The 12,248-nt window shown below is 49.0% G+C and overlaps 1 protein-coding gene across 4 annotated transcripts in view; it reads right to left on the minus strand.

Annotated features, from left to right (window-relative positions):
* GMPR (guanosine monophosphate reductase) overlaps positions 1-12,248 on the minus strand; it is a 107,320-nt gene that overhangs the window by 16,858 nt on the left and 78,214 nt on the right. For 3 of the 4 annotated variants that reach the window (XM_072945630.1, XM_072945628.1, XM_006198621.4), the window contains 3 exons: positions 10,161-10,280; positions 7,538-7,621; positions 4,704-4,877 (listed from right to left, as the gene is read on the minus strand). In XM_072945630.1, the coding sequence (XP_072801731.1) occupies positions 4,704-4,877; positions 7,538-7,621; positions 10,161-10,205 (303 nt within the window). In that variant the 5' untranslated portion in view covers positions 10,206-10,280. Of the gene's footprint in view, positions 1-4,703; positions 4,878-7,537; positions 7,622-10,160; positions 10,281-10,808; positions 11,275-12,248 lie in introns of those variants that run through there. The other variant, XM_072945629.1, reaches the window with a different exon arrangement.

Raw genomic sequence — 12,248 nt, forward strand, 5'->3', positions numbered from 1 at the left:
AAACCAAAACCGGACCCAATTCTTCCAGCTTTCCTTTAGATCCAGACATCTCTGGCAAAACAGGTTCAGAAAGCCCTGGGGTTGAATGATGGCCCTTCCACTCACCGCGTCACATTAGGAAAGTCCCTTCAACTCTGAGTCTCCATTTATTCCACTACAGAGTGGGGCTGATCAGACCCACTTGTCATTGTCACTGGAAGGTTTACAAAGAAAGTTCCCCCACATCCATCACCAGCACTCCGGCATCATCCCAAACTGAAATTTCATACTCATTAGGCAGTGACTACTCCAGCCACTTTCTCCTGGCTCTTCTGAGGCCCTCTGCCAAGGTGGGGGTCAGCAAACAGCAGCAGGACCTGCCTGTGGGCCAGCTCGTCACGCAGGAGGATGGAACACGAATGCCAGGGCCTTCTCCCAGGCACACGAAGATGTCCCTCGACCTACCTGTGGAATCAGGAGCACGAGATGCTATCAAGGCAAAGCTACCTTCCATGTCACATTCAACTGAGTTTACCATGTGACTCTTAGAGACAAATATCAGCTGAGTCTCTGAGGCCCTCCCTAGCCTCCACCAAGTTCTAGTTCACACCAGTTCCAGAAAGAGGGTGAAAACAGAAAATCCAGGTAACTGGGCTTGAGCGGGCCTATGTACTTGAGGGAGGTACGTCTGTCTGGCTGCCCACGGGCAACACCTGCACAGAATCCTGGAGCATCTGCCCCCCGGGAAGAGGTATAGACAGGGAGGTGCCTCTGGGTGGCCTGGAACCTGCTCAGACCATGACTGCTGGAGAAAGAACGCAGGCACGTGACCGAGCCACTGGCCACACACGGAAATGCCCAGGACGTGCCCTGGCTACCTGGAGACCAGCCAACAGTGGCTGACACACATTCCCCTGCGGAGCAGAGCAGGGCCTCCAGCCCAATCGCAACACATGAGGGGTCACAGGCTACGTCCTAGGGACCAGGTCAGAAAAGCACTTCCCAGCCCCGACCCAGGGACCTCTGTGTCCCAGCACTGCCACGGGGTGTAATGAGGAGATGCCAGGCCCTGGGGACAGGCTGCCTAGTGCTAAACCTCAGGCCTACCCCTCACTGGCTGCAGGAGCCTCAAAAAGTCTCTTGACCGTGAACAATGAAGTTTCACATCAACTAAAGCCAGTGCTCTTATCCTTACTCAGAGATGAGTTATTATTAAGAGAAGCACCTGGTCCCTGCTAGTGCCTTTTTCCACAGCACATACTCGAGACGGGACCCAGAACACACCATTCCTTTTCATCTCCGAAAGACACCAGGCAAAGGACTGTAGGACTGGTCACACTCTCCCAACAGTCGGCATCTTTTTGGATCCTTTTCTGCCAATGACATTTTCTAAAATTCCCTGCTTCCTCCCTCCCAACCTGTGGCAGTGCTTGTCTTAGGTAAAAGGCAAGAAAAAAGGGTTTCCAGGTTAATCCAGGGCGTTCTGGGCACCCGATGCTGACACCCTGGAGTTGCCACACTCCGCTAAAAACACGTCTAAGCCTCTCTTCTGTTTGCTGCATTGTAACCATCAGGGTAAGAGCACCCGTATTAAGTACCTTTCAGTTCCCCAACACTGGACAAATACATCCTCACGATGCCCCCAAAACCATAGAGAAATTATATTTCTAAAAACCAAGATGTAAGGGTACCAAAAGGTTTCTAAATGAAGCACAGATTTCAGAGGTCAGTGCAGGCAAAGAAGGGCTGTAGACGGAACATCTGCCTCGCCAAAGCCTCCTGTTCGTGGCTGGGGAAACCGACACGGACAATGAGAACACGTTCCCTGGGCCACCCGGCAGGCACTGGGGAGGCACGAGATGTTGGTGGCTGCCCAGAGGGCTGTGGGAACTCAGAGCCCATCTCCCCCTCCCGGCCTCACGCCCCAGAGGAAGCCCCAGGCTCCGCACTGGCCACAACGCCCGCCCTTCCCCTTGTCCTGCCAGCCTACCTCCCTCCCGCACCGCCCCCTGCCCCCTGGTCTTCCCCCAGGGGTGGAGCACAGGCCCCACAACCCACGGCATGCTCAGCCCTGGGCAGGGCCATCCGGGACCTGAAACCCACAGCCAGCCGGCCAGCCGGCCAGCCACGAGGAGGATGCAGTGGAGGCTCGGGGGCTCCAGCGGACCTCAGCTATCACTATCCTGGTTTAAGAAAGTGCTACATGTTTGTTCTTCTTAAAGACGAATGCCTCCCACCCTGCCCCATTCCTCTTCTCCATCAGCCTTCTGCCTCCAGCTCAGTTCTCAGGGCCCAGACCCTCACTGGTACTCACCACGACACACACCTCTGAACACTGAACATCGCCCGCCTGATCCCCAAGATAATTCTCCAACCATTTTCATCCTCGACCTCCTTTTCACAGGGGAGGAGAATGAGATTCAGAAGGTAGGTGATATCCCCAACGTGGTTCACCTCATGGGGACACTCGGTGATGTAGACAGAGTGAGGCAGGGGCCAGGGAAGCATCTAGAAAATGGTACTGAGGTTCGTTCCAGGAACAGTGGGTTACCTACTGCACAGCTTCCATGTAACAATGTAGGTGCATCTCGATGTGGGATGGAACCAAAGACGACCCGAAAGACATGCAGTAGGATTGCCATTTATATAAGGTTCAAAAATAGAAGTGAATTGGGGTTGTGTGGGAATGCATCAGTCAGTGGCAAAACCAAGGACAACGCAAGGAAATGACCACCAGTCAGGATGGGGCTGCCGTCCAAGGTGGGAGCAGGGGCGCTGAAGGGCTGTTCCTTTTATGACTAGTTATCGGACACCCACATTTCTTGCACTGGTCTGTACGTCACATTTTACAATTGGATACGTGCATTATTAAAGACAAAAAAGCGGAGCCACTAGGTCGCTTCATTAAATAAGTATAATTTCTGATTCCTAAGCCTTCATGACTCACTCCTGTACCCTAAAACGCCAACAGATGTACAGTGTAGCTTCCCAGGTTTATCACTCCCTTGTGTCTCCAGGGCAATTAAAACAGTAGAAATGAACTGGAAAGATCTGGAAAGATCTATATCCCACCACCTCAGATCAGAAGAAATGTCAACAGTAACCCCTGCCTTAACCTCCTCCTCCAGGGAAAGTCAGCGAGGACACCTCTCCTGCTCAAATACTTGTCCTGCTCTTTCTACCATCCCAGTTTCACAGAACTTACGTTTAGGACCAAACGCCGTTTAGGGCTACCAGGTCCCAGCTCGGGGCTGGGACTTCGGCCCTCCCGGGAGGCCAGCTTTCTGTTCTCTCAGAAGAGCCAGCTGGGGCCTCAGGACTAGATATGCAGGCATCACTGGGCCATGACAGAGGGTAACCCCATCACCCCCAGCACAAGCCTGAAGAGCGCCAACCGCCCCACCTCAGAACTGGGGAGCAGGTCACAGACATATCACCCAGTGGAAGAAGGGAAGAACGGAAGAACGGGGCTTTAGCCCTAAAGTGAACAAGGACGGAGCACGTGAACAGGTCTCGGCGGGCAGAGCCTGGACTTCGCATTCAGACCGACCTGACCTCAAATCCCAGCATTGCTGCTCAGCGTGGCTTGACCTTGTGAAAATCCCAAAGTCTAGTAAGAATCAAAGCTTAGGATTCCTCCTCTGTGCTAAACTCGGGACAACAGTTCCTACCCTTTACAGAGATGTTGTAAAGAAGAGAAAGAGCAGACATACACCTTCGGAAACACGCTAGGTGCTCAATGAACGGTGTCCCTGTTATCAGAAACATGGCGACACTGGCAGCCCTATTATGTAGGTGAAGTGAGCTCCACTGCTGCCCACCCCACGTCCAACACGGTACAGCTGGTTGACCTTGGGACAATTCTTGATCCCTCCTTCTCACGTGATTGGAAAGCATGAAAATACTTCTCTTAAAAATCCTTGGAAATCCTCAACACAAGACTTAACTCCGTCAATAGAAATACTAATTCCTGTCTCCCAACTTCCTAACAGTGATGAAACCGGAGGAGAAATTAAATGAAAAAGATTTTAAAGGAGAGTTAGGTAAATTATCTAGTGGTCAATCGATAACTCCCATGTTAAGACCAGCGAAGATGCACACAATTACAATGCAGATTTCCCAAAAGCCCAAATTTAACCCTAAGGCTTCTATTTCCTTTTCCTGTAAATCCATGTTTCCCAGCAATAACAGATACACATTAACTAGGGAAGGTGTTAAACATTAGGAAAATTACCCAAAAGGGGGGCAGGAAAAGGCAAAAATAAAGATCCTAGATAAAACAACACACCTGCTGATGTGCACGTAATAGCTGACCACTGCGCAACGTTCATGTTGTGGATTTCACGTCTCGCAGCAGCATTTTCTGCTGGCCAAGCGCGCGGGGCAGAGGTGACTTAGGATAAGCAGACCCAGTTATGTTGTTTTCATCTTTAAAAACATACTCTCTTAAGGAGCAAGACACAGACCGTGGTATAAAGGTCTCACAGGGTAAGAAACAGCTGATATTTAGCAGACAAAAGGCGTTGATCTGGATTTTATCTTTTACAGAGCAGAGCCAGTTTTCAGCTCTTCCTTAGCTGCTGCTGGTCCCTTTCCTGCTGATTTTCAACTAGTCTTCGCATAAGAAGGCACCAAAAGCTCTGAAGAGAATAGTGCTCCCCCCAACCCACTGCACAACTCCCCCTTTCTTCCCCATCCAGAGAAGGTCGTCCCACCACACCTACCATGATGGTGTGTTCTGGAAATCTGGCACGGACGAGCTTCACGAATTCCACGAAATGTTCCGAGTACCCATTGGCCACATCCAGGCAGATAAACTTAACCTGCGGCACGGCTTCCAGGATGCTGCTCATCTTCTCCAGATCATTCTTCCCACTGCCCGAGCTCACGGCTACATGCTGTACCAGGTACACCAAGAGGTGCAAGACGGGAACAGTAAGAAGCACTCAGAAGTCAGACCCTGCCCCCAGCCACCTGCCATTCCTGGGGACAGTGCAGTGACCCCCGGACATTTCCCCTGATCACACAGATACACAGTGGCCTGGCTCAGTAAACACAGAGCAGCAGAGGTGAGGGACATGCACTGGTTATCCAAATTGACTTCATCGCCTTTCCCCACATTAAATTGCACATATCCTTGGCCCTGGACCTCAGCCACAGAATCTTATCCTCGGCTTTTGTTTAATTTCCTCAAGCTCTCCGCGTGGACCTCAGAATCGTGGAGGTGCTGGTGTAGGAGGGTCAAGCAGAACCAGGGTGGCCGGTCAGCTCAGGCTTCCTGATTCCAGAGCTGTGGCCGTCACCCTGAGCCATCTTGTGTGTGTGTGCGTGTGTGTGTGTGTGTGTGTGTGTGTGTGTGTCTGGGGCGGGGGCAGGGAGAGGGAGGAAAAGGTGTGTAAAACTCCTTTGATGAAATTCCTTCCTGCTTCCATCTTTACTCCCAATACAACACCATCACAACATGCAGATCATAACCTGCACACGTAGCTGCAAGTCTCAGTGTCCCTATTAAAAGAGCAAAAGGTCCCAAAGTGCAAGAACGAATGAGCCCGTAATGACCCTTCCCATCTTCACTTGGACATGTTTACGCCTGAAGCCACCACACCCTCCTCCGTGACAGCCTCTCCCCCCACCCTCCACCCCAGCCCTCTGCTCCTCTCAAAATCTGCTCTCTGGTCTTTAGCAATTTACACCTTAATAAAACAAAGCCACTGGAACGTGCCTAGAGTCACCATCTCACTTTTTATGAGATATTTATATTTCATCAATTTAAACCTTATACATTTATTTAATATTTATACTTTAACTCCTATCTCTAAACTATAAACCACAGATGAAGGCCGTATCAACAACCTTCTTTATTCCCCCCAAATCACAACAATGTAGCTACACTGTAGACACTGAGCATAAACGGCCTGGTGACATGACATGCACTCCGGTTTTCACTCCTCATGCCGACAATCTGACCGGTGCCCGAATCCACCTGTTCTTTCCCTCCCTGGAGCTCTGCTACCTTCTTTATTTCCCCCCTCATTTCTGTTAAATTTTGGCAAGGGGAACTCAAGATCACTTAGTTTCTCTCAGTGCCACTGAGTTTTAAACACTTTCCCTTTTTCATTTGCTTTAATTTGGTGGGGGCGGGGGAGGAAGTGAAATGATAGCACATGGTGATGAAAGCCATGGTGTTCTGATTAACAGCGCGTTGCCAGAAACTCCTGGTCCCCAAATTCCTTCCCGAGAAGAGAAGGTGAAACAGGTGTCATTCATTAGAATAAAACATGGCGGGAAGGAAGGAATCACTATTTTTGTCTCGGAAACCACCTTCTCACCCATCAACATCCCCTTAGGCAGAGCAAAATAACAAAAAGCCAGTGTTTTCCAGTCGCAAACGGCCTGACCATGGGGAGCATCTCTAACACAGAGAGGGCACTGGTGTGGTGCCTCCCGAATGTGCCAGGATCCAAGTAAGGTGTGTTCTCCTGGGGCTTTTGTTATTTTCAAAGGGCCTTTTTTTAAAGTAACAGCTTTACTGAGATATAGTCACATACCCGACAATTCACTCATTTAAAGTGTACAGTTCAATGGCTTTTAGTATATTCAGAATTGTGCAACCATCATCACCATATTAGAACATTTCATCACCCCAAAGAGGAAGGCCACCCCCTTTAGCCCTCACCCCTCCCAGCCCCCAGCCTCAGACAACAACTAACCTACTTTCTGTCTCTATGGGTTTGCCTTTTCTTGACATTTCATGTAACCGGAATCATATACGTAGCTGGGTTTTCACTCAACAAAATGTTCCCCAGGTTCACCCGTGTTGTGGCATAAATAACACCTCATTCCCTTCCACAGCTAACTATTCCACAGTACAGTCAGATCAGGTTTTGTGTATTCATTTATCGGCTGGTGGATATTTGGGTTGTTTCTACCTTTTGGCTGTTAGGAATTACGCTACTATGAACATTTGTGTACAAGGTTTTATATGAACATATATTTAGCTGTTGGGTCCAGACTAGGAATGGAAATCCTCGGTAATACAGTAACTCTGATGTTTAACCTTCAGAGGAATTGCCAGACTGTTTTCCAGATCGGCTGCACCGTTTTACATTCCCACCAGCAATGTAGGAAGATTCCAATTTCTCCACATCCATGCCAGCATTTTTTTTATTATCTGTCTCTTTGATTGAAGCCACCCTAGTGGGCATATTGTTTATTCACCCCACAACAACTTGTTCTAATTAGGTGTTCTTCCTACAGCCAAAAGGCTTGCTCAGAATGGACCCTTTCCCTGGCAGGAAACACTGCCAGGTCTTCCGCAAGCTCTCCTGATACAGCACTGAATTTTTTTAAGGGAAAAAAAACAGCTAAATCCTAATATTTTCAAAATAGGATACAGGCAAATTCCTGGCAGTGATGAAGGGCTGGGTACCACTACTGCCTTTCCCGGGTCTCTCTGGAGACTTACATCTATCTGCTGCCAATTCAAATCCCTTTGACAACCCTGACAATGTTCCTCCCTCTGCAACAGATGTCACTTATAACCAGGGTGCGGTCATACCTGCAGGCATTCTGGGTGATCAGCGGCAAAGAGCTTCCAGTCATCCAGGGTGTAATGCTTATGAACTGCGGTGAACATGGAGTGCTAGGAAACAAAGCAGCACCATTAGGACGAGAAGTCAAGCGAGGCCCACTCTCCCTTCCCCCATATGGCAGGGGTGATCCGACAATACGAAAGCATCCTGCCTTCCCGCGTTCACGCTTAATTTGCTTTGAACAGGCTCCCAGGAGCCCAAAACAGACCAAGGCGTAACCAGGGGAATCGCCACCAAAGCGTGTTTTCCGTTCTAATCTGATCAGGCAAGGCAGTGCTCAGGACTCGGGAGGCGATGCCAGCAGGCGAGGTGGGTTGCAAGGAGCAAGGGAGAGTCCTCAGCGTCCTGGCCCAGCCCACACCTGACTGAGGCCCAGAGCAGCACAGAGAGCTGGTCCCCTGCTGGTTCGTTAGCAGGGCAGACGGAAGGCAAAATTCTGCCTAGTTAACCCACAGGAACCTCAACTTCCACACAAAAGTTTGGGTTTTGTTTTTTTTTCCGAAAAAAATTATTTAAAATTGAAGTATAGTTAGTTACAATGTGTCACTATCTGGTGTACAGCGTGATCTCCCAGTTGTGCATATACACACATACATTCCTTTTCACATTCTTCTTCATTAAATGTTATTACAAGATATTGAAGAGTTCCCTATGCTATGTAGAAAAAAAAATGTGCTTTTAATCTATTTTTATATATAGTGGTTAACATCTGCAAATCTCAAACTCTCAAATTTATCCCTTCCCACCCCCTTCCCCCCACGCCGTAACCATAAGATTGTTTACTATGTCTGTGAGTCTTTCTTTTGTACGTGAGTTCATTATCTTTGTGTTCGTAACCTGAATGTTTCTTGCTAAAAGCGTTAACTCGTCAGGCAGTTGGTATCCTTGATGGAGGGAAGTACATAACTCATAGTCCTGAATCTCTGACTGTCAATTCAGCAACCAAGCACTTCACACGCATTATTTCATATACCTCCCAGAACAACTCTGTACAGCAATATTAGCTTTATGGGCAGAAATGGGGCTTAAGAAACTTAAGTTTAAGAAATTTAGCAACTGCTTGGCCAAAATGGGGCAAAGGCCAGAATCAAACACAAATCTGAATGCAGAACCCAAGCTCCTCCTCCAGGATCAGGGCCTCACTCCTAACTTCTCTCAGTCTATTATTTCCCCATCTACAGTTTCCTATCCTAAAACTCTATGACTTACATTAACACAAGGAATTAATTCAGTGGATCCTAGAAAGAAAATCTATAGTACCTGCACATAGTTGGCTACGTTGGTATACATCGTCTCATTCCCTGTGCACAAGAGGAGAGCAGAGCAAGTAGCATGTTTTTTATGGACTGGTAATCTGATATGTGAATTAATCTGGGCTATTTACTGCTTCCTGACTCCACGAATTTTCACACTAATACATAACTTATTAGTAGCAATGGCTGATCATCACAGGGCAGAGCGAGGAAAAGACAGGGAGAAAAAATACCAATTCCTTTAGCAATTAATGTATTAGCCTCCAGCCCAAAGCTTGGTGGGGGCTGAGCGTGGACAGATGGTACAACTGATCCTGGACTCAGACAGACCACCCCCTACTCCATTATGTGAGTTCATAATTTGTTTGAAAATCTTCCTTCTAATCACTGGCTAATAATGAATCCCAGCACCTCCTGGGGTTAGCCGTGCTGCCCACAGCAAGACGCTCTTTCAGCTAATTGGATTTATCTTTTCACTTGGCAGGCACCATGCACAGAAATAGATGCACAGACACCCCACATCAGAAGCAAACACTTTACATCTATGATGAATAAGACTCACTCAACCTCAGACACAGATGTGCGAGATGAAGGTTCTGCCCACAAATAACTTGCCCCTTATTCTTCCCAAGGCCAGAATACTAGCCACTCCCTTTGAAGGAAATGAGACAGCAGCTGACTCACGGGACCAGGAGCTTGTATGATGATCTGTCAGTGTAAATTGGGGGGGAAATCCCTTATTCTGGAGTCAGTCTGACTTTGAACGTTGGCTCTGTGTCTACCTGGCTAAGTGCCTTGAGCCAAATGACTCCTCGCTCGCTCTCTGCCTCAGTTTCCTCATCTGTATGAAGAAGCTGCCCGCTAGAGTTGTGACCACATCATACACAGCATATCCAGGGTCTGGCACCTAAGTTTTCTACATAATGATGTAGATGCTCTAGGACAGATGAAGCGGTTCTGTCTTAATTTTACAGGTGCTGTCACTCTCCTATTAATATGACACTCATCTAACTTTATAATACAGGACAATATCCAACTTCTTTTTGTATCTCTATCATTTCCAAAACTCTCGTGGGTGTTTTCAAGGAAGAAATGGGTGCAGAATCTAGAACATCTCACTGAATGTGACGTCCAGGCTCCATCCATCTTCTGGGTGAAGAGAGAAAAAGAAGTGTCTCCAGCAACATTCAGATTCAGACCTACACAGTTCAGCCACAGCAAATGACCCAAAGGGTCTCCCTTCTCTCTCCCTCCCTGCGTCTGAACAAGTCCAAGGTGGGCTCCTGACACCCCATCCGGTGCATGAGCAGCAGACAGAAAAAGCCCACCATCCTACCTGTGACATCACCACGGCCATCTCAAACGTCCCCACGGTGTCCATGTTGGCCACGATGATGGGAATCCCCGAGTAGGTCTGCTTCGAGTTTCGAAATGTGAAGGTTCGCTCAAGATCCACCTATTGCAAAAGGGAAAAAAAAGGCTTGGCTCTTGACGTGATTGGTACGGCATTTCTCCAGTTTCGAGCGAATGGAAAGACACAAAGGAAGTGTGTGTCCCTCGGGTCCCTGGATCCTCTTAGGGATTGGAACAGGTGTTCCAAAGACAGTGAGTCCCTGAGGAACTGGAGTCACAGGTTGTGATCCAGGTACAAAAACTGAACTGGGCTCCTTACCATCCTCAAGCAAGAACAAGGCACTGGATGTTCTGCCATCCAGTCCGGCCTCTGAGTTGAAAACTCTCTCCTTCAATAGCCTCTCCCAGCCCAGTGCCACCTTCTGTCCCCAGTCTGGTTCATTCCAGCCCTACACACCTACATCCAAGTCACCTTCCCCCACTACCAAACACGGAGGGACTGGTCCTCTTCTGGGAAAATCCACTCCACTCGACCCCGCCAACCAAGGCCCTCCCTTTAATTCTCACCTTCCCAGAGGACCAGGCACTCCAAATTCACCCTGCGGTGAGCAGCAAACCGTTAATCCCTTGCCTTTTAACCTTCTCAGCTGCTTCAGAATGATCAGCATCCTTCAGAGCTGGGAGGGAGAACACTGTAGCTCTGTCTATGCACAAAACCACTTGTTCCTCTGACCTGCAAAGACCTGGAGGGAGGGCTCTCTAATACTATGGTAACTCCAACTTCAGGGCATTTGTAACTAACTCCACGATCAGGAACCCAGAGCACGAGCTAGGCCAGAATGGTGGGCTCAGCAGTGCTAAAGGCCAGATGGTCACCAAGAACTGGCAGAATCAAAATCAGATCCTGGGCCCCTGTGCTCACAGATGCAGTGCTCATCCTTCCCCTGCTCTGCTCTTATCACAAGGAAGCCACCCCTGCAGGCCCCAGTTCCCAGGCTGGTTTCTGGCTAGGTTTGGCCAGCAAAGTCCCTGGGTGGGACACTGGAGGACAGTGGGGAAGACGGGCCTGGATGTGGTCAGAGTAGCGCTCCCAGACCCCCTCTGCCTTGACCTGCATGGTCTTGGTTCCGGCTCAGAATGGTCCCAACCCTTGGGCTCCTCCCCTTTGGAAGTGGTTTCTCTGCTGCCAGTCTCTGGGGTCTTCCCTCAGTATCCCGTCTGGCATCTCAGCTGTATCACAATGCCTTGGATTAAATTTCCCGTTGTAACTATTCAGCACTGTTTGTTTCCTCAGTTGGACCCTGAGGGACACAGACTCCCCTGGAAATGGGTGCTCTTCCAAGGAGAACTGGCAGGAGAAGCACTGGTGTGAATCAAGCTTCTGAAATAATTTGGACCTGCATTCATCCTGGCTTACTGGCAACAGCAGTAATAATAATCATTCCCTACCAGTGTTTACCTAGAGCCGCCTTCTATACTTTTTCACGGGAGACCACCTTCACTTTGCCATCAACACGTCACAATAGCAGAGAACGTTTCAGATCTTTCAGCCTTTTCACAGCGTTCCATGTCCAGAGGCTTCCTGGGTGACAGAGGCCATAATGTGGCGGCACTGGCCTGACCCAGCCATCAGCGAGGGGAAATGAGATGCTGCCACTGTGGGACCACACGTGGGAGGCAACTCATCCCTTTCCCAACTTCCTTCGTTGTCATGCTCGGCTCTACTTCAGCGAAGCAAGTTCGAGCTACATTCTGAAAGACAACTGAAGGAGCCGCAGCGTTGCAACCTTCTGTGCTGCTAATGGCCCTCTAACATTGTGGCTCCACAGACAGAAAACAATCAGAAATCCTCGCTCTCAAATTACTTACACTCCTCCCAAGAAGCCCAGGAGAGAGCTGCTACACTCCGCACCCGGCTGAGCTCACAGCGGGTTTTCCCCAGCACTCCAAAACCTATCAGCAGTACTTGAAAATCAGAGCTTCTCGTGGAAAAGGTCAGCCTTGACAATGAACTATCCCCCTACATTTCTGGTCTTCTCCACATGGCGGGGGCTACGCAAGCCTTAATTCT

This window comes from Vicugna pacos, chromosome 20 (genome assembly GCF_048564905.1).
Source record: "Vicugna pacos chromosome 20, VicPac4, whole genome shotgun sequence".
NCBI lineage: Eukaryota > Metazoa > Chordata > Mammalia > Artiodactyla > Camelidae > Vicugna > Vicugna pacos.